The sequence below is a fragment of the Phyllobates terribilis genome, unplaced genomic scaffold, assembly GCF_046119375.1.
Source record: "Phyllobates terribilis strain yellow unplaced genomic scaffold, ASM4611937v1 Scaffold_1__5_contigs__length_1240528914, whole genome shotgun sequence".
NCBI lineage: Eukaryota > Metazoa > Chordata > Amphibia > Anura > Dendrobatidae > Phyllobates > Phyllobates terribilis.
Genome location: NW_027362761.1, coordinates 954,239,232 through 954,261,022, shown reverse-complemented (window position 1 = coordinate 954,261,022; position 21,791 = coordinate 954,239,232). Strand labels below are relative to the sequence as shown.

Below are 21,791 nucleotides of genomic sequence, written 5' to 3'. Positions count from 1 at the left end.
TGACCCGGTCCGTGCCCAGGGAGTCAAGCTGAGTGGCAGAGTTTAGCAGAAGATAGTACGGTGTTCGACTACGCCACCCGTTGAATGCGGCTATGAAGCCGCCGCTGCAGGGCAGACCGCTGAGGCCGGTGGTAAGGTTGTGCAGCGTAGCTGGTAGAACCCCCAACGGGAGGGGTATGGCCTCAGGGCAGCCGACGTGTTTGAAGGGGGGTAGCAGGAACCACTCAGAGACGGTGCGGTGTAGTTTTGGGTCTTTACTGGTGGCAAGGTAGACCCTCCCGGAGTACTGGCTAGCGATCAGGGCCTGGTCAGTCCGTGAGCTGATGGGATCTCCCCTGGCCAGGTGGAGTTGTAGGCCTCCCCAACTAATCGTACTCTTCTGGCTACCTTGCTAGAGGCGGGTAAAAGTAGCCCACGTCCCTGAGTGTACCGTGTGGTGCTCACCCGTATGGCCGGTGACTCGGGGCCTTCTGGTAGCTTCCGCTCCACGTCGCGGTGCTGGTCCCTTGCGTGTGACCGTGCCTTCGGGTTTCTTGGCCAGAGGACCTGAAATCCCCTGCCGGGCAGTTTCTGCTGCTGGGTAAGGATTAGTCCCCACAGCCTCGGACTCCGGGTCCGGTAAGAACTCTTCAATCAGGGCGAGCTCTACAGCTTCCAGCCCCTGATCTCTTTTTAGCACAGCTCCCACAGAGCTCCTGATCTTTCTTGTTCCTAAAGCTGCTCCACTACAGACCAGACTGTGTCTCTGTCTGTGTTCTCTGCTCTCCTCTCCTAACCCTGCCTCAGCCCTAGTTTTATATAGGGGAAGTTCTTCCCCTCCCAGGACTGGGCAGGAGGTGTGGCATGCATAGGATGTCTGACCAGGAAACCTCCCACCTGCTCACAGACGTAATATTGCTATTACTGTGGGAACCAGACCCCTGGGGTGCCACATAAACATAATTGCTAAGTCAAAAATATACATCTTAATACAGCTGCAGCCTGTGTTTGATATTGGGTTATTAAAAAGCACTGCATTAAAAATGTTACAAATGACACATCTAAATTATGATTGAAAGATGCTATGAAATTACATTTACATGTTGCCCTTTTCACCAAAATGTGCAAGACAGATGAGCATACAATAAAATTCTAAAAGTATTTTTCACAAACTTACTGTCAGTAGTTTTCTCTCTGGGGATAGCAGTGGTTTCTTTGTGACCTAACATTAGAAATGTATAAAAGAAAATACATTAAATTACATTTTAAGGATAGTAATCTAGTAATCTAGTAATCTAGAAAAGCACAAAGTTTGGGCCAGTGGTGCAACCATTCCATCGATCAGAACTGTAAATTTTCAGGAGTGTATTGCTTTTCAGAGGGTGGTGAGAAAATGAGAAAACATATTAAGGGTATGTTCACACTGTGCTTTTTGTAGGTTTTGAAGCAGAAATGAAGCAAAATATCACGCGGATTGTGGACCACCTGTGCCAAAAGCCAGGCTTACCCTGGAGGGGCATGGCTACGCGGCTACCTGTTTTTTGCTACAGCTCCTGATGGTGGAGTTAGGCTTGAGCTGCAGGTAGCCGCCAGGTACCACTTCAAGGGCAGTCACCGGTAAAGCGGTAGCTGACCCAAAGGGTTAGGTTCGCAGTCATGGACACTGACTGAGTCACTGGCAGGACAGTGTTCTGGTACTGGTTCAGCCAGTGCAGATTCTGGAACACTAGACAGGACGGACACTGGTGTTGTTTCGGTACGACTGGAGCGGTTTCAGGTTCAGGTACCGCCTGAGCGGTTTCAGATTCAGGTACCGCCAGAGCAGTTTCTGGTTCAGGTACTGCCGAAGTAGTTTCAGGTTCAAGAACCGTCGGAGTGGTTTCAGGCTCAGGTACCGCCAGAGTGGTTTTAGGTTAAGATATCGCCAGGTTTAAGGTTTAGATAACACAGGCAACAGGTACAAGTTCTGGTTCAGACGAGACAGTTAAGGGTACAAAATCAGATAGGATGGTGCAGGGTTCAGGATCAGACAACTCAGGATTCTGGATCAAGTTCAGGCAAATACAGCAAAAGGGTCAGGTTCAGACTAGGCGGGTTCATGGTTCAGGATTAGGTTCAGGCAGAACGGATTCAACAATAGCTTCAGGTTCAGACTGGGACAGGTTCAGGAATAGGTTCAGCGACCTGACAATAAACTAGCGGCAACAAACCCAAACTAATCACTAAAGAGGTGTTACGGATCCGGGTGGTGGAACCTCTGTGCTGCGGTGCAAGTAGGGACCAGAGGGGCGTGACTAAGTATCTACTCGGACCGACCAAGGTCGTACGGCGGCTCAGTCGACTCCGTGAACCAGGGAGGAACCGAGCAGAGGGACCAGGTGCCAACCTGGGACCGACCTTGTATGAGAGCAGGTGGCTCCCAAGGGTCAGAAGGCAGGAACTGACCGCTACAGCTGATAAGCTCGGCAGGCAGGCAGACGGGTGGTCTGGGTAGACAAGCAGGCGGGCACAACCGGTAACTGGCAGGTGCTTCTAGGTAAGCAGGCAGGCGGGCACGACAGGTAACAGGCAGGTGCTTCCAGGTAAGCAGGCTGGCAGGCACGGCAGGTAACAGGCAGGTGCTTCCAGGTAATGCTGGCTGGTGGGCACGGCAGGTAACAGGCAGGTGCTTCCAGATAAGCAGGCGGGCAGAGCCCATAGACAGACTGGCGGACTGGACTGTAGGCAGACTGTCGGGCTGGAGAGAAGTCAGACTGGTGGACTGGGCTGAAGATCAGACTGGCGGACAGGACTGACTTGCAGAGGACCTGAGGGCTGAAGCAAAGTAAGTAACACAAAGCAACAACCTTGCACAGGCACCTCAATATTGGAGGAAGTGCCTTTTATAGGCAAAGTCCACCGGCCATTGGCCAGGGACGTTTTAGGACAGCGCGCGCGGCCCCCATTAAGAGGGAGGGAGCGCGCGCCCTAAGCACAGAGCCAGGGAAGCTGCATGCACAAGCAGCTGCTGCAGGGAGGCCGGAAGATGCCGGAGCAGGACCGCGGCGGTAAGGGGGACGGTGTCTCTGCCTGGCAGGGGGCAGAGACGCCGATGCTACAAGAGGGCATTGTACAGGCACTTCCATAAAGGGGAGGATGCTTTAAGTACTAGATGCCCCCCAGCTAGTGACTCGCCCCCTGGGCCGTGGGGCACTCGGAACCGGGTAATAGGGAGATGATGGGGGTAGTTGTGGCAACCCGGTCCCGTGGCTCAGGGTGGTCAGACCAGTGGCAGTCTTTTAGATGTTTTAAGAGATGTCCGACTACGCCACCCATGGATTGTGGTTATTAGGAACCGCCGCTGCAGGGCAGACCGCTGGGGCCGATGATGTATGCAGCTGGGATGGTGTGACTCCCCACGGGAAGAGTGCGGCCCCAGGGCAGTGTAGTGGATGGTGGGAATGATGGTGGTGAGAGTCCCAGTACCGGTAATGCCAGAGGAGCGAAAAAGCACACAGACAACGTACTGCAGTCCAGGGTCTTTACTCATGGTTAATATCCAAGTCACTTCTGCAGGGAATGACCGCCCGAGCCGTGCTGCGTCCACCAGGTGAGGGGCTTGGTCAACTCCCAGACAGCTCAAGAGTATGGCTCAAGACCCCCTTTTGTCCTTTCTCTGGCCTGCCTCACCAGTGACCCACTTTTGTCCAGCTGCCGCAGACTTGTGCGGTTAAACGTGGGCCCCGTCCTCCGCTGTCCTATATGGTGCCTTCCTAGCAGGTTTGATGAGGTGTCGCACCAATAAATGATCACGACCTCCGGTCTTTGGCTGAGGGTTGTTTCTCCTCCACCAACTTGGGATCCGGTACCCTTAATCCGCCTGACCCTGCACCCTGTATTCTCGTGGGTTCTTAGGGTCCCTTCCACCTTCTTGTTCCTGAGCCCTTCTGTTTCTTCCTCTCTTTCTTTGCTGTTCCTTTCTGTTCTTGTTCCTTTCTGTTCCTGGCCCTCTCCTCAGGCCTGCCTCATGGAGCTGGGCCCAGACTGAGCCACAGCTCCCTGTCAGCCCTCTCTGGCCGAAGTCCTCTCTCTCCTCCTGCTTGAACTGACCCAGAACTAAGATGGTGCCCACCTTTTATACCTCCCTCTAGAAACATGAGCCCAGGTGACCAGCAACCAATGGGCTCCTACCTACGCTCAGGAACCAACCCCTATCTGCCCCTACAGCACTGGGTGTTCCACCCCCCTCCCCACTCCAGACAGGGACATAGTCGGTCGTGCCTGCACTTCTGTCTAGTGGGAGCACCGTTGAGCTGTCCCTTGGAAATGGGGTGTGTGTGCTGTATGCAGCTAACTGAGCCATGGTCCATACTCCATCCTTACCCGGAAGTGGAATACCACACCTCTGGCAGAGGTGCAATACCCCTGTAGCGGCCGAACCCTCGGGGCGCTACACTAGTAGCTGGGGACTAATCCAGAGGGCACGCGCTAACATTTTAAGCAGTGGGGAGCGCGGTCGGATCAGGGAGCCACAGCAGGACAGGGAGATGGCAGTGAGTATGTCAGCATCCCTATCAGGAGGAAGAAGACAGACCATGCAGGGATGCCGGCATTGGGATTACACAAGAACTCTTCAGATCCTTCTCAAAAACTCATAACTCCACAAAAACTTAGAGTTTCTGCTTAGTTTTTGTTCCGAAAATTCAGCAAAAAGATTCAGGATGCACATAATCTTAATGTTTATCACCTTCACCCCTGAGCCTGTTTCACCTTTCTGACCAGGTCAAATTTTAGAATTCTGACCAGTGTCACTTTATGAGGTAAGAACTCTGGAATGCTTCAACGTATCCCAGTGATCCTGAGATTGTTTTTCGTGACACATTGTACTTTACTTTAGTGGTAAATTTAGGTCAATATTTTTTGGCTTTATTTGTGACCAAACTGTGCTAGATAGATTAGTGTACTATAAAATTCTAAAAATAATTTTCACAAACTTACTGTCAGTAGGTTTCTCTCTGGGGATAGCAGTGGTTTGTTTGTGAACTAGATTTAGAAATGTATAAAAGAAAACAGATTAAAATTAAATTTTAAAGACAAACCCATTGTACAGACTGGTGAGAGTGAGAGTGGCCATCCTGAATTCGAGGCATTATCCACTGTTTAAATTCTGATAGCAGCTCATTGCCTAGGTTACAAACCACCCTGCAGTTTCAGAGTGGTCAATTACTTAGGTAAGCAGCTTCTGCCGCTAGCAGGTTTTATGCTTTAGAGTCTGCTTACTGCTCACTGTTGCTGGCCACATCACTGGATCCAAACAGCTTCATCCCCCCTGTTCTTCTACCAAAGCTACCTGTAGTAGAGTAAAGGAGTGCAGAAGCTGCCCACACCCCCTTGATGAGCTCATGGTTATATAATGCATTGTACTGTTTCAAATGTTGCTTTATCTTTGTAGTGGCCTGAAACAGATAGCAGCAGACAGGGTTAACTATTGAGGCCAGCCCAGGAAGTGGGCACAAGAAGATGCAGTTTCCTGTTGTTAGACAGATAGGGAGAAGTATTGGGAAGAAAAAGACCAATGGTCCTGTTGCTTGCAGACCGGCATTTTAACAGATGTTCATGTGCCAAGAGGGGAGAGTACCATATATCAAATAGCACATTCAAAGAAGGAAACCAGGATTATGAGGTAGCAGGATTTCTTATCTCAGACAGGGGGTCTAGCAAGGACTCAGGGGAAGGAAGGATTCCTTATCTAATGCAAGTGGGTCTTAAGCAAATAATTATGTATACTAGATAAGAAGCTAGAGTGTAGCCAGGCATGAGGATCATAAAGCAGAATATGACCAGGCTAGGAAACGAGTTCTCCTACAGGGAGCTGAAGATGCAGTGGCACAGCAAGGAGCATGTGGCCCTCATCAAATGTACTTTAAAAGTACTAGTGAGGAGTTGTACTGACCTACCTCAGCCAGTGAGGTTCACTCAAATCAACTGAGAATTGAGGCTAGCTGTGTGAGGCCATTAAGACACACCTTGACCAGGGCGGTCCCCACAGTGGAATATGGAGGTTCCAATAATGGTTTGCTAGACTGGTGTAACATGTAATGGAAGTAATGTACTGCCACTTATAACCGGAAAGTTCCTGACTGAATTGTGCAGAAGAAAAAGAAGAACTAAATAATAATAGGTTATTTATTATGGGGGATTTTAACTATACAGACATTCAATGGGACATAGAATCTTCGAGCTGTGCTAAAAGCTGCAATTTCTTATCCGCAGTTCAGGGCAATTACCTCTCCCAGCTGGTAGATGAACCAACCAGGGGAGATAATCTCCTGAATCTGGTTCTGTCAAAAAGACCAGATACAATTTCAGATCTACAAGTCAGGGAGCATTTGGAATGCAGTGACCATAAGACTATGTTCACAAATGTGTTTTTTCTAGTGTTGAGCGAACATGCTCGACACTGCTCGGTACTCGCCCGAGCATCACGCTACTCGGGATGTTCGGCGAGCACCGAGCATTTCCGGGTTACTCGGGCGGGAGCTCGGGTCCCCGCCCTGCATGTTTGGCGCTCTTTACAGAGCCAATGAACATGCAGGGATTGCCAGCCAGTCACTGTAATGCCGCAGCCATGTTGTTTGTGGGCATTACAGTGATTGGCTGGCCGCACAGCATCACCTCGAGTATTTAAAACCGGGCGCCGCCATCTTGGACACAGTCGCTCCGGATTAGACAGTGTAGGGACAGCGCTGCTGATTTAGGGAGAGATATAAACTGCAAAATAGTTAGTGTAGGGTCTGTAAAGGCTGCCAGAACAAACAAACAGTCCTTTTCAGGACTAATATCCATCCCAGATACCAGGCAGGCAGGCTGTATAGGAGACACAGTGGTTATACCAGCAAACGCTGCATTACAGTCCTGTGTGCTCCTGTTGCTGAAATTGCTGGACTTAGCACCAGGTGTCGGGGGCCAGGAAAAATCCTTTTTTTTTCATCTAAATCCTCCTTTTTTTTTCCTCCTTCACACTGTACAAATACCCGTCTTATTAACCTTTTGGTGTGTCCCTCCCCCCCCAAAAAAAAGCGTGTCTCTGATTTTTCAGACACAAATATAACTGTTGAAAATAGTCTGGTGTAGTCTAGAGAAACAGAAGTGTTGTTTTGCACTTCCACGGTTCAATCCTCTGTATTATCCATTTTGGGCCATTTGTATCTAAAAAAAAAACAGTTTGAGTGTGTCGCTCACTGTTCAGCCGCAAATCTATATATTTAAAAAAGTCTGGTATACCCCAGTAAACAATAACTGTGGTTTTGCCATCCCACGGTAAAAAATCTCTATTATTCAGGTTTTGGTATATTTTCCATAAAGAAAAACAGTAGTGTCTCCTGACTGTTGTGACACAAAAATATATCTGTTGAAAATAGTCTTGTGTAGGCCCGACATCCCAGTGTGGTTTCGCAGTTCTACGGGTCAAATCGCTGTACTATCCAGTTTTGGGCCTTTGGTATCTAAAAAAAAAGCAGTTTGAGTGTGTCGCTCACTGTTCAGCCGCAAATATCTCTATTTAAAAAAGTGTGGTATAACCCAGTAAACAATAACTGTGGTTTTGCCATCCCACGGTAAAAAATCTCTATTATTCTGCTTTTGGTAGTTTTTTCCGTAAAGAAAAACAGTAGTGTCTCCTGACTGTTGTGACACAAAAATATATCTGTTGAAAATAGTCTTGTGTAGGCCCGACATCCCCGTGTGGTTTCGCAGTTCCATGGGTCAAATCGCTGTACTATCCAGTTTTGGGCCTTTGGTATCTAAAAAAAAGCAGTTTGAGTGTGTCGCTCACTGTTCAGCCGCAAATATCTCTATTTAAAAAGTGTGGTATACCCCAGTAAACAATAACTGTGGTTTTCTTCTTCCACAGTTCTAATCTACTCTTTATTACCCTTTTTCTATTGATAGTGCAAGTGTAAGCTATTTTACTTCATTTACAATGGGCAAGGCGCGTGGCAAGGGACGTGGAAATGGACATTCTGGTGATGGTTCGTGCAGAGGACGGGGCCGTGGCCAAGGTGAAAATGTGCCACAACCAACAGCCACATCTTCTCGCTCCCACTTCTTGACCGAATTACTAGGGAAGCACAGAACAACACCAGTATTGAGAACTGATCAGTGTGAACAGGTTATTAATTGGATAGCAGATAATACTTCCAGTTACCTGGGCACCACCACCTCCAGTCTGTCTTCCACACTGTCAACTCTTAGTAGCCGTGAGTCTCGACCGCATACTCCTCCTCACCCTGATGCTCCTTCCTCCCACCATGCCGAGTGTCGTCAGACAGCAAGTGATCCTGCACTTGGACACTCTGAAGAGCTGTTCACTGGTCCATTTCCATATTTGGGCCCCTCGCCTGATATGCTTGAAGTGGTGGAAGAGGAGATCCCATGTTGCGATGCCCAAATATTTGAACAGCCACGGCCACAGGAAGTCGACGTTGGCAATCTGTCACAAGAGGTGGACAATGAGGAGACACAATTGCCAGGAAGTGAGGAGGAGGATCGTGGTGCGCAAGTGGAAGAGGAGGAGTTGGTGGATGATCTAGTAACTGACCCAACGTGGAAGGAGGACATGCAGAGTGAGACCAGCAGCACACAGGGGGAGGGAGGCAGAGTACCCCAACAGGCAGGAAGAAGCATTGTGGTGGCCGCAGACAGAAGGCAGGCAACCGTTCCCCGTAACACCAACACGAGGGACGTTGCCAGTACAAGCGGTAGGTCTTCCTGAGTCTGGAATTTTTTTAAAGACTCTGCTGATAACCCCAAAAAGGCCATATGTTCCACCTGCCATGCCAGCATCAGCAGGGGTGACAAAACTACCAGCCTGACCACCACCAGCATGATCAGGCACAAGGCAGCAAAGCACCCGACTTTGTGGGGCGAAACCCAGGGTCCACGACCAGTGTCAGCGGGTGTCACCACTGCTTCTTCCACTTTTGTGCGTGCAATAGAACCCCCTGTTGTGTGTGCAAGGCAATCCCCTGTCCATACTGCATGTAAAGATGCCCCCTCCTCTCAGTCTTCACTTGTTATGGCAGTTTCTCAAGAAACAGCATCAACGTCCACGTCCCACCGCAGCGTTCAATTGTCCATATCCCAGACCTTTGCACGAAAGCGGAAATTCGCAGCTAACGCCCCACAGGCCACAGTCCTAAATTCGCACATTTCACAACTGCTTGCGTTGGAAATGCTGCCTTTTAGGCTGGTGGAGACGGAATCCTTCCGCAATCTTATGGCGGTGGCCGTCCCTCGGTACTCGGTCCCCAGCCGACACTATTTTGCCCGGTGTGCCATCCCCGCTCTACACAAGCAAGCGTCCCAAAGCATCTGCCGTGCCCTCAACAACGCAGTTACTGGGAGAGTCCACCTGACAACGGACACGTGGACAAGTGCTTGTGGCCAGGGACGGTACATCTCTCTGACGGCACACTGGGTAAACATAGTGGAAGCCGGGACCCAGTCTTACCTTGGGACGGAACACATCCTCCCCACACCGAGGATTGTGGGCCCTATGTCAGTCAGAGTTGCCCCCACAGTGTACAGCTCCTGCGCATCCTCCTCCTCCTCCTCCTCCTCATGTTCAGCCTCCATCTCAGATATCACCACATCAGTTACAAGCTGGAAGCAATGCAGTACTGCCTCCGCCAAGCGGCAACAGGCTGTGCTGAAACTCATAAGCTTAGGTGATAAACCTCACACTGCTTGTGAGTTGTGGACAGCTGTGAAAGAGCAGGCAGATCTGTGGTTGAGACCGCTGAACCTACATCCCGGCATGGTCGTGTGTGACAATGGCCGTAACCTGGTGGCGGCTCTGAGGCGAGGTGAGATCACACACGTGCCATGCCTGGCTCATGTGCTTAACCTCGTGGTTCAGTGGTTTCTTAAATCGTACCCCGAGTTGCCAGATCTGTTCGTGAAAGTACGCCGCCTGTCAGCTCATTTTCGCAAGTCGGCTACAGCTTCCGCCGCCCTTGCTGTGTTGCAGCAGTGTTTGCAGCTTCCAGCACACCGACTGGTGTGTGATGTCCCCACACGTTGGAACTCTACCCTCCACATGTTGCAAAGGATTTGTGAGCAGAAGAGAGCAGTTGTGGAGAACCAGCTGCAACAAGGCCGTCGATATTCAGGTCAGACTCCACACATAAGACCTCAGGAGTGGACCTGGATGTCTGACATATGTACCATCCTGACAAACTTTGAGGAGGCCACCAAGATGGTGAGTGGCGATGACGCCATCATTAGTGTCAGCATCCCACTTGTCTGTCTTTTGCAACGCTCTCTGCAGAGAATTAAAGAGGAGGCATTGCAGCCAGAGTATGATGAGATGGATCAAGAAGCCGTAGCGGGCGATTACACACAGCCCAGCCTCATCTCATCCCAACGTGCATTGGGGGACAATGAGGGAGAGGAGGAGGAAGAACAGGAGCTGCTATCATGCGTTGTAGACGGTAGTACCTGTACAAGTGTCATACCGTCGGTTCAGCGTGGGTGGCCTGAGGACAGGGGGGAGGAGGAAGAGGAGGAGGAGGAGAGCATGGTCAGTCGTCATCTTGGTGAGGACACGGAAATCTTGCCCGTTACCAGTCTGGCACGCATGGCTGACTTTATGTTACGCTGCCTTAACCGTGACCCTCGCGTTGTCAAAATGTTGGGTGACAGTCATTACTGGTTGGTGACACTTGTAGACCCCCGCTACAAGGAGAACTTTCACTCTCTTATTCTTGAGGTGGAGAGGTCTACAAAAATGGGGCAGTACCAGAACTCTTAAAAAAATTCCCATCTGAACACGCTGGCGGCAGAGGTCACAGTTCGTTGCCCAACCAAGGCGTACAGGCAAGAGAGATGCAACTCCAATCCAGGAGAGGCAGGGGAACACTGTCAATGTTCTGGGACAGTTTTCTGACTCCTGCCCAGCTTACAGGCCCTGAGGCGTGGGGTACTCTCACAAGGAGTGGAAAGTTTCAAAAGATGGTGAGGGAGTACCTTGCCGACCGTACCAGCGTCCTCCGTGATTCCTCTGTGCCTTTTAATTATTGGGTATCCAAGCTGGACACTTGGAATGAACTCGCTCTGTACGCCTTGGAGGTCCTGGCCTGCCCTGCCGCTAGCGTGTTATCGGAATGTGTTTTTAGTGCCGCTGGGGGAATTATACCTGATAAGCGCACTCGCCTGTCAACTGACAATGCTGACAAGCTGACCCTTATCAAAATGAACAAGGGCTGGATTGGGCCAGACTTCTCATCACCACCAAATGACAGCAGAGTAACATAAAGTCAAATCCACTGTGTTATTTCGGGAGGTGTATTCACATGCACCGCTTCACACCCACACATTGGTATACGCTTCCTCGTTTCGGCTGTTTTATCTTCTTCTCCTTATCCTCAGACTCCACCACCACTATTCCACCAGGGTGCCAGCATTGCAAGTTCCTCCGTCCTTATTTTTGACAGCTTTTGCCTGCAAGGCATAAACAAATACTATGGGACACCCACTCCCCAATAATGGGACTTATGTTTGTAATATGCTGTACTGCATGGCTCTTGTAAGGGGCATTGCAAGTTGCTCCGTCCTAATTTTTGGCAGCTTTTGCTTGGAAAGCATAAGCAAATACTATGGGAGACCCACTCCCCAATAATGGGACTTATGTTTGTAATATGCTGTACTGCATGGCTCTTGTAAGGGGCATTGCAAGTTGCTCCGTCCTAATTTTTGGCAGCTTTTGCTTGGAAAGCATAAGCAAATACTATGGGAGACCCACTCCCCAATAATGGGACTTATGTTTGTAATATGCTGTACTGCATGGCTCTTGTAAGGGGCATTGCAAGTTGCTCCGTCCTAATTTTTGGCAGCTTTTGCTTGCAAGGCATAAGCAAATACTATGGGAGACCCACTCCCCAATAATGGGACTTATGTTTGTAATGTGCTGTACTGCATGGCTCTTGTAAGGGGCATTGCAAGTTGCTCCGTCCTAATTTTTGGCAGCTTTTGCTTGCAAGGCATAAGCAAATACTATGGGAGACCCACTCCCCAATAATGGGACTTATGTTTGTAATATGCTGTACTGCATGGCTCTTGTAAGGGGCATTGCAAGTTGCTCCGTCCTAATTTTTGGCAGCTTTTGCTTGCAAGGCATAAGCAAATACTATGGGACACCCACTCCCCAATAATGGGACTTATGTTTGTAATATGCTGTATTGCATGTGACGCGCCCCCTGGGCCGTGTGTACACGTGTGTGGGATACCCTGTGCCGGGTCTCTGGGGTCTGTAGTCTCCGTGGCGGTGACCCGGTCCCGTGGCTCAGGCTGGTCAAACCAGTGGCAGTCTTTCTTAGGTTTTGAGGTTAATTGTCCGACTGCACCACCCTTGGATTGCGGTCAGGGAGTACCACCGCTGCGAGGCAGACCGCTGAGGCTGGTGTTGTGTGCGCAGCAGAGAATGGGATAACTCCCCATGGGAGGAGTATAGCCTCAGGGCAGTGAGTGTGGATGATGGGAGTGATGGTGCACGAGCGCAGCAGGAACGACTCAGAGTTTTTGCAGTGCAGTCCAGGGTCTTTACTGATGATTATAAGGTAGACCCTCCCGGGAGTACTGGCTAGCATAAGAGGCCTGGTCAGTCTGTGAGCAAGCAGGAGTTCCCCTGGCCAGGTGGAGTTTAGGCCTCACCGTCTGTCTGCACTCTTCCTGGCTACCTTGCTGTAAGCGGGTAGAAATAGCCCACGTCCCTGAGTGTACCGTGTAGTGCTCACCCGTATGGCTGGTGACTTGGGGCCTTCTGTTAGCCTCCACTCCACAACGGCGGTGCTGGTCCCTTGCTTGTGACTGAGCCTCCGGGCTTCTATGGCCAGAGGACCTGAAATCCCCTGCCGACTGGTTTCTGCTGCTGGATATATAAGTCCTCACAGCCTCAGACTCCTGTGTCCGGTTCCTATTGTCTTCTGCCGGGGCGAGCTCTGCTCAGCTTCCAGCCCCTGGTCTTTAGCTCCTAGCTCCTACAGAGCTCCTTGCTGTTACTTTCCCTTGCTCTCACTCTGACTCTGTCTGTTCTCTGTTCTCTGACTCACTCAACCCCGCCCCAGATCCAGTTTATAAGGGCAGAATTCTCCCCTCCCAGGACTGGGGCAGGAGGATGTTGCATGTTTAAGGGATCCTGACCAGGAAACCTCCCACTTGCTCTCCGACGTAATATCTCTATTACTGTGGTGACCAGACCCCTGGGGTGCCACACATGGCTCTTGTAAGGGGCATTGCAGTTCCTCATAATTTTTGGAAAGCCTTCCATTCACTGCTTAGGCCAACAGTGCACAGGAGACCCAGTTGCTATAAATGGAAAAAAAGGTTTAGTTAACGCCCTCTGACCTCCATGTCATTTCCAAGGGGCATTGGAGTGCCTCGAAATTTTTGGTAGGCATTGCACTCACTGTATGCCCTATAACTGTGTAGCCGAACCGCTCCTTTTGTTACAGAAACATATCCTACAAGACATATCTGGTTGACTGGCCTGATATTGATGTGAATGGTCCCTGTTCCTCCTGCTCTTTTTCCTTTGCCACTACCTCATCCATCATTTATCACCTTAAGCTTTGTTTTAACGGGAGTCATAGAACTTGGATAGTAGCAGGAAAACATCCAGCAATCCTCGGAGGAGGTAGGATATGCGCCAAAACGCTGACCACCTCATGCCTAGCCGCTACTACATACATGCGCTTGCATTACAACAAAACAAACCAGATGCTAACTTCTATCATCCTCATCATGCTCCTCACTTTGGCACTCTCAACTCCCCTGATGGAGAAGCCAGGGCCCACCGGAGGAGTCTGATAGTCCGGTGGGCTCGGCCAATGCTGCCCTAAAGCAGGCCAGGCAAAGAAAAGTGTGGGAAAGGTTACCAGGACAAATAGGGGTGGCTGGGGACAGAGTATGAACACCCGGCCACCCCCTGGGGGCTGGGGAGCAAGCGGGGACACCCGGCCACCAGGCGGCTGGGGACTGAGTATGGATACCAGGCCGCCGACACAGCCATGGCGTGGTGGCCAGATTCCGCCTCCACATGCCTAAAAGGCCCAATTTAAAGTGCAAGCAAGCAATCAGTATGGTATTGCAGCCTGGGGGTGGGTGGGTGGCAGGCTGCATACTTGCGCTTGCATTGCAAGGAATGGGAGAGGTGCAATTGAACACTGCCCTGGGACAAGGACTTGAATGGGGATAGTTGCAAGTCTGCAATGACAGGTGCAAGGTGGGAGGCATCTTCGCATGTACCATGAACAGGGGTTTGACATGCACACACTACAGCGGAATAGGCTCTCCTTCCCACTAAATGCACTGGGGAGGGCACAGGTATTGTTTTGGTATACGCGCTTAATCTTATGTACAAGGCACACCAGGACAAATAGGGGCGGCTGGGGACTGAGTATGGATACCTCGCTGCCGAAGCAGCCATGAGGTAGTGGCCAGCTTCGGCCTCCTCCAAACTAAAAGGCCCCATTTCAAGTGCAAGCTAGCAGTATGGAATTGCAGTCTGGGAGTGGGTGGGTGGCAGGCTGCACACTTACACTTGCATTAAAAGAAAACATAGGAGATGCTAACTTCTGTCATCATCATCATGCTCCTCACCTTGGCACTCTCAACTCCACCGATGGAGAAGTCAGGGCCCACCGGAGGAGTCTGGTTCTCTGGTGGGCTCGTCCAATGCTGCCTAAAGCAGGCCGGGCTAAGAAAAGTGTGTGGGGGGATGTTCCGCGGAGAAATAGGGGCGGCTGGGGACCGTTTATGGACACCCGGCTGCCCCCAGGCGGCTGTGGACCGTGTGTGGACACCCGGCCGCGGGGCGGCTGAGGACCGAGTATGGACACCCGGCCGCCGGGCGGCTGGGGACTGAGTATGGATTCCAGGCCGCCAACACAGCCATGACGTGGTGGCCAGATTCCGCCTCCACATGCCTAAAAGGCCCAATTTCAAGTGCAAGCAAGCAAGCAGTATGGTATTGCAGCCTGGGGGTGGGTGGGTGGCAGGCTGCATACTTGAGCTTGTATTGCAAGGAATGGGGGAGGTACAATTGAACACTGCCCTGGGACTAGAACTTGCATGGGGATAGTTGCAAGTCTGCATCTTCTGATGCGGCAAGGATCACTTATGATGGGCACACTTTTAGACAGTGACCTGGGAGTCAGAGATGCTTCCAGGGGTCTTCCCCATGCTGTTTCCATGTCTTTTCAGCACTTTATGCATGTGTCACACAGCACATGGCCAGATAAGGTTGTAAAATGTTAAAATGACATTTCCCGGTGAATGCATTTGTCATAGTTGAAAGCAATACAAAAGTGCAAAAACGCATAAAAAATGCTACTTGTGAACATAGCCGAAGGTGTGGAGGAGTATTTTTGTTTTTGGTCATTTATTTTAACTTATACACAAGTCTTTTCCCTGGAAAGGATGTTCCTTAACATATTTCACAGGAAAAAAGTTTCACTTTCGTTTTTGAACGTTTTATTGTGAGCCCGTAAAAGTGGCTTAATACCTCTGACCACATTGTTGACAGCAGTGACCTGGGGGTCAGAAATGCTTCCTGGGGCAATCCCCATGCTGTCCCCATGTCATTTGAGCACTGTCACTATCGTTTTGGGCACTTGTTAGGCTTTTAAAAGACTGCCGGGGGTGCCACCGCAAAAATGCTCGAGTCTCCCATAGACTAACATTGGGCTCGTTGCTCGGGTCGAGCACCCGAGTATCACGGCGAGCTCGGCCCGAGCTTCGAGCACCCGAGCATTTTAGTGCTCGCTCAACACTAGTTTTTTTCCATCACCCATGACAGCACACCTGGAGAGAGGGATCCGCCCCACCAAGGACAGGAAACCGTCTGAAATAAAAGGGCGGTACCTCTCCCTCGCTTCAGTTGGTTTCCTGTCCTTGATGGGGAACCTGTCTGGAAGAAAGAAGACTTATCTGGGGCTGTTCCGGTGTGGAAGAGCGGGCACTGGCCTGTGCACCGGGTTCCAGTCTCCAGAAGCGCCGTCCACAGCTCCCCTGGGGTCCTGCATCCGAGTGGGTGCACGCGGTGAGGCAGGCTCCTTCCTGCCGTAGACCGCTGCGCCGCCCTCCCCCTGCCACTTCTGCCGGCCGCGGCGGGACTTCCGGGTATGACGCACCTGACGTCACGGCGCGGGGCACGCTGGAAGAAGCGTGCCAGATGACGTCAGAAGGCGGCGCCCGATCCAAGATGGCGGCGCCCTGTGAAGCGTTCCAGGCTGTTTTTTTTCGTTGGAGCTCCGGCCTGGGAAGGGGGGGGGGGGCCCATGAACCGGAGGAAGTGCTGGATGGCCCTATTTTAGGAGCGGGGGGTTGTCCTGAAAGCATGGTGCGCTTCTGAAGCATGGCTGACCAGGATAGGCAAGAGCAGCAGCTAACCCCCCCCCCCCTCAGCAACGGAAAAAGCAGAGGGATGCCTCTCACACCGACAGCCGCTCGAGCAATCGCAGTGGCAGCCGCAGGAGCAAGGTGTCAAGCGCCTTGGGTCCATCCAGAAGGGAATCATCGGTTGACTTCCAGGGGTGAGTGATCTTCGTGAATGTCACCTTTTAGTAATGGGAAGTCTCTTATGTGCTTACTTTTATAGGAGCCTAAGAAGAGTAGCGCCAAGCAAAAGCACAGAATGTGTGCCCTATTTCAAACTTTCCTTCCCATAGATTGGCAAAAGCCACTTTGCCCGAACTGCATTGCTAAAACTATAGCGGAAAATTCCCTGGATTTCGCATCTAGTTTAAAGTCTATAGTCCACGCAGAGGTTCAGGGGTCCCTGAAGGGGTTGCTTAGAGGGAAGAAAAGATCCCATAGAGATGTCTCCTCCAACTCTGATTCCTCCCAGTCCGAGGATCTGTGGCTGAGTGATTCATCATCCTCTTCCTCATCGGATAATGGTAGAGCCTGTTTCCCCATTGAGAGTACGGACAGACTGGTTAGAGCAGTCAGATCAACCATGGGTCTGGGGGGAGGAGAAAGCATCCAAATTCCGGGAAGACGTTATGTTTGCGGGCCTTGGAGAAAAAAAGAGATGCTCCTTTCCGGTAAACACTAAAATTCAGGGCCTCATTGACCGCGAGTGGAAGAGACCAGAAAGATCAGGGACCTTACCCTCCTTCTCTAAAAGAAGGTACCCCTTCGAAGAGAAGGACTCTGAGCCTTGGGATAAGATCCCCAAAGTTGACGGGACAGTAGCCAGGTCGTCCAAAAAATCTTCCCTGCCCTTGGAGGACTCAGGCGTCCTAAAAGATGCCCTTGATAAAAAGGCTGACTCCTTTCTGCGTCATACTTGGGAATCTGCAGCGGGAGGCCTGAAGCCAGCGGTAGCGGGCACCGGTGTGGCAAGATCCTAATGGTGTGGCTCCAACAGTTGGAGGACCAGCTTAAGGATAAAAAGGTCTCTAGGGATAGAATCCTTTCAAATCTACCCCTAATGCAGGCAGCATCGGCCTTCCTGGTGGACTCTTCAGCAGAGTCTGTCAGGCTTTCGGCTAGAGCAGCAGGTCTATCTAATGCTGCCAGACGGGCCTTGTGGCTCAAAGGTTGCCCAGGCGACCTACAGTCAAAGTATAAATTGTGTTCCCTCCCGTGTGATGGTAGACTCCTGTTTGGCCAAAAGTTGGAAGACCTTTTAGCAAAGGCGGGCGATAAAAACAAATGGTTCCCAGGATTTTCAGAGGACACCAAAAGGTTTGGTTTTCGGAGGAGGAAATTTATTCGGGGTCGCCCTCCAGGAGACAGGAGAAGATGGGAGACCAAGTCCAAAAAGGAGTCGGGCTATATGTTTGGCGGACCGTCCTCAAATACAAACAGATCCTCCCAATGACACCATGCCGGAGGTTGGGGGGAGGCTTTCCCACTTTTTTCCAGCTTGGAAAGCAATTACGGCAAACCCCTGGATTTTGAACATTGTAAGTGGTGGCCTGAAGATACGGTTCAGCCAGATCCCTTGTCGGACCTTTGTGGTTACCCCCAAAAGGAAGGTCCAGGAAGAACAGATAACACTGGAAGCAGAGATATTAGCGCTAGTAAGGAAACGAGTCCTTCTCGAAGTGCCGATACCACAAAGAGGGAAGGGGTTCTATTCCCCTCTGTTCATGATAAAAAAAACAACGGGTCCCTAAGGACCATCATCACCCTCAGGAGTCTGAACCAGTTAATAGAAAATCAGACCTTCAAGATGGAGTCAGTAAGCTCGGCAGTGAAGCTCTTACACCACAATTGCTTTATGGCAGTAATAGACTTGAAGGACGCATATTATCATGTCCCAATTCATCCAGACTACCAGAAGTATCTGAGAGTAGCCATGTTCATTCAGGAAGAGCTGAGGCATTTTCAGTTTGCTGCCCTACCCTTCGACCTCTCCATAACACCGAGAATATTTACAAAACTAATAGCGGAAGTAACAGCCTTTCTAGGAATCAAGAACGTAGTGATCGTGCCCTATTTAGACAATTTCTTAATAGTAGGGAAATCAGAAGTCCACTGCTCCAGTCAACTTCTAGAAGTCACGACAGTGTTGCATCAGCTAGGGTGGTTGGTAAATTCCCAAAAGTCAAAACTAACCCCCTCAAGGACTCAGACCTTCCTAGGTCTAATCCTAGACTCTCATCTCCAAGCCTGCTTCCTCCCAGAAGACAAGGTCCGCAAATTGCTCATTTTAGTCTTGAAAGCCATGCGATCTCCAGTGATGTCCCTAAGAGAGGCAATGTCCCTCCTGGGCTCTATGACAGCCTGTCTCTAAGCAGTCAAATGGGCTCAGGGGCATATGAGACTTCTTCAGTGGGAGGTCCTGTCAGCGCAGAGGTCCTTCAACGGGCATTTAGGAAGCAAGTTCTCTCTCTCCCCAGAAGCTGTAGATTCCCTTTCATGGTGGACAGACAGGGCAAATCTGACCTCAGGCGTACAGTGGTCCAGACCAGTCGATCGGGTGATTACGACCGATGCGAGCAGTTCCGGATGGGGGGGTCATCTGGCAGAGCTCTCAATACAGGGTCACTGGACATACCACGAGATGGGGGCATCCTCAAACATAAAAGAGCTTTGGGCAGTAGAGAGACCCCTGATAGGTTTCCTTCCTCACATTCAGGGTCACCACGTCCAGGTCAGGTCCGACAACCGGACATCAGTAGCCTATGTGAATCATCAGGGGGGAACAAGATCACGCTCTCTAATGGCTGTGGCAGACAGAATCCTTCATCTGGCAGAGCGACACCTCCCATCCCTCAGTGCCCTTCACATAAAGGGGGTAGAAAACGTAAAGGCAGATTTTCTCAGCCGCCATACCCTAAGACAGGGGGAATGGAGCTTAAACCCGGAGGTGTTCCAACAGATTGTCCAGTTATGGGGGCAGCCAGACATAGACCTGTTCGCCACAAGAGCAAACAGGAAGGTAGACAGATTCTGTTCCTTAAATCCAGCAGAAAGTCCCCATGCCGTGGATGCCCTCCAGATCCCTTGGAAGTTCAGGAAGGCATATGCCTTTCCCCCGTTAGTAATGGTTCCAGTAGTGGTGAGGAAGATTCGGGAGGAAGGCACAAGGGTAATTCTTACAGCCCCTTTTTGGCCCAAGAGGCCTTGGTTCTCCCTGCTCCGACTAATGTCGGTTTCAGATCCGTGGGTTCTACCAGAGAGGCCGGACCTTCTCATTCAAGGGACCAGTATTCCAAGCCCAAGCCAGAGGTTTCCATCTTGCGGCGTGGAATTTGAGAGGTCACTACTAAGTAGCAAGGGGTTTTCACCAGGGTTAGTCTCTACCTTGCTGGGTAGTAGGAAACCAATCATGACAAAAATTTATAACAGAGTCTGGAGTAAATTCCTAGAATTTATAGATACCCCATTATCAGACAAGCCTCCAATCAGGGGAATCCTGAAGTTTCTACAAAAGGGGCGCGACCTAGGTCTAGCCACGGGGACTCTTAAAGTTCAGGTGTCGGCATTAGGGGCGTTCTATAATTGTAACTTGGCGGGGAATAGGTGGGTCTCGAGGTTTATCAAGTCCTGTGCCAGAGCCAGACCGGTTCGGTCCCTAAGAGTTCCTTCCTGGGACCTGAATTTGGTCTTGAACGCACTTACCAGTGACCCGTTCGAACCCCTACAGGATGTCTCTCCAAAGATCCTCACCCTTAAAACCATCCTCTTAGTGGCCTTAACGTCTGCCCGTAGGGTGGGTGACCTGCAGGCCCTTTCGGTTAATCCTCCCTACACACAAATTTATGATGATAGGGTCACCGTGCGTCCAGATCCAGCATATCTTCCCAAAGTGGTATCTAGATTTCACTGTAACCAGGAGATTGTGCTTCCCTCGTTTTGCAGCAATCCTAAAAACCCATGGGAAGTTAGATTCCATAACCTAGATGTTAGAAGATCACTACTACAGTACATTAACATGACTAATGTATGGAGGAAGGACCATTCATTGTTCCTGGCCTATCAGGGGAATAGGAAAGGTCACGGGGTGTCCAAGGGTACCATTTCTAGGTGGCTTAGGGAGGCCATTTGTCTAGCATATACGTCCACAGGAGTTCCGGCCCGGACAATGTCAGGGCTCATTCCACCAGAGCCGTCGCAACCTCCTGGGCGGAAAGGGCAGACGTCTCAATCGATCAGATATGTAGAGCTGCTACTTGGTCTACACCATCCACCTTCTTTAAACACTATCGGTTGGATCTGTCCTCCTCTGACCTTACCTTTGGGAGAAGGGTACTTCAGGCGGTGGTCCCTCCCTAGGGTACTTATAATTCTCCAAAATTCTCTCCAGGTGTGCTGTCATGGGTGAGGGGAAAACACCAAGGTTACTTAACGGTAGCCGGTTTTTCCTGAGCCCATGACAGCACCCATAGTTTTCCCTCCCTATTTTTTCTGTTTCTCACACCCTGGTGTGCACTGTTTTGGGTGTTATATATATGTATATATATTGTAGGTGTTGGTTATATGCCTAACCTCTTTGGGAGGTCCTCTCAATGATCTGTAAACAACTGAAGCGACGGAGAGGTACCGCCGTTTTATTTCAGACGGTTTCCTGTCCTTGGTGGGGCGGATCCCTCTCTTCAGGTGTGCTGTCATGGGCTCAGGAAAAACCGGCTACGGGTAAGTAACCTTGGTGTTTTTCTGCAGCTAAAGCTGCTGCAAATCTGTTGACAACTTTTCTCTGGCAAGAAAACAGCTGCGTCAAACAGATGCGTTTTTTCAGCGTTTTTTTCACTGTCCTTCTGTCTCTATTCATGCTTGTACATAAAGTTCTGTGAAAAAAAATCTCATTCTGTATTTGGCATAGTGGGGGAGGTGAATTGTTCATGAATAGTTTAGACACTGGCAATGCATTGAGTTTGTATGACACTATTTGCTTTCACACTATGGGGTCTGCCATTCAGTTTGCACAAGCACTGTTCAATTTCACACCTCACTGGGCCACATGTATTGTTCAATCTCACAGGTAGGTCAGCTAATGTTTACACCGTACACATCTCTAATTTATTTAAACTCTCCAAATGCAAACAACCATCTCAGTGACCAAGACAAGATGGTTAATCACAAAATAGAACCCATATTTTCCCATCAAATACGCTGAAAAAACGCTGAAAAAAATTTAGCTGCGTTTTTTCAGCATTTTTTTCACCACCCATTACTTCCTATGGGAGAAAAAATGCTGAATTAAGTAACATGCTCTATTGTCCAAAAACACAAGCAAGGCAGAAAATACACAAAAAGCAACATGTGTGAACAGAGAATTCTGGTTTCTCATACACTTTGCAGGTACTGCAAGACGCAGC

The 21,791-nt window shown here is 50.2% G+C and overlaps 1 protein-coding gene across 34 annotated transcripts in view; it reads right to left on the bottom strand.

Moving 5' to 3' along the window:
• The window catches only part of LOC141155441 (uncharacterized), a 352,337-nt gene that overhangs the window by 115,877 nt on the left and 214,669 nt on the right, over positions 1-21,791 (bottom strand). For 22 of the 34 annotated variants that reach the window (XR_012247541.1, XR_012247565.1, XM_073642309.1 and 19 more), the window contains 2 exons: positions 4,957-5,001; positions 1,157-1,201 (listed from right to left, as the gene is read on the bottom strand). Coding sequence is in view for 32 of the 34 variants with exons in the window: in XM_073642309.1 (XP_073498410.1) it covers positions 1,157-1,201; positions 4,957-5,001 (90 nt within the window). In the remaining 2 variants the exon portion in view is untranslated. The remainder of the gene's footprint in view (positions 1-1,156; positions 1,202-4,956; positions 5,002-21,791) is intronic. The other 12 variants (XM_073642333.1, XM_073642397.1, XM_073642460.1 and 9 more) reach the window with 1 other exon arrangement.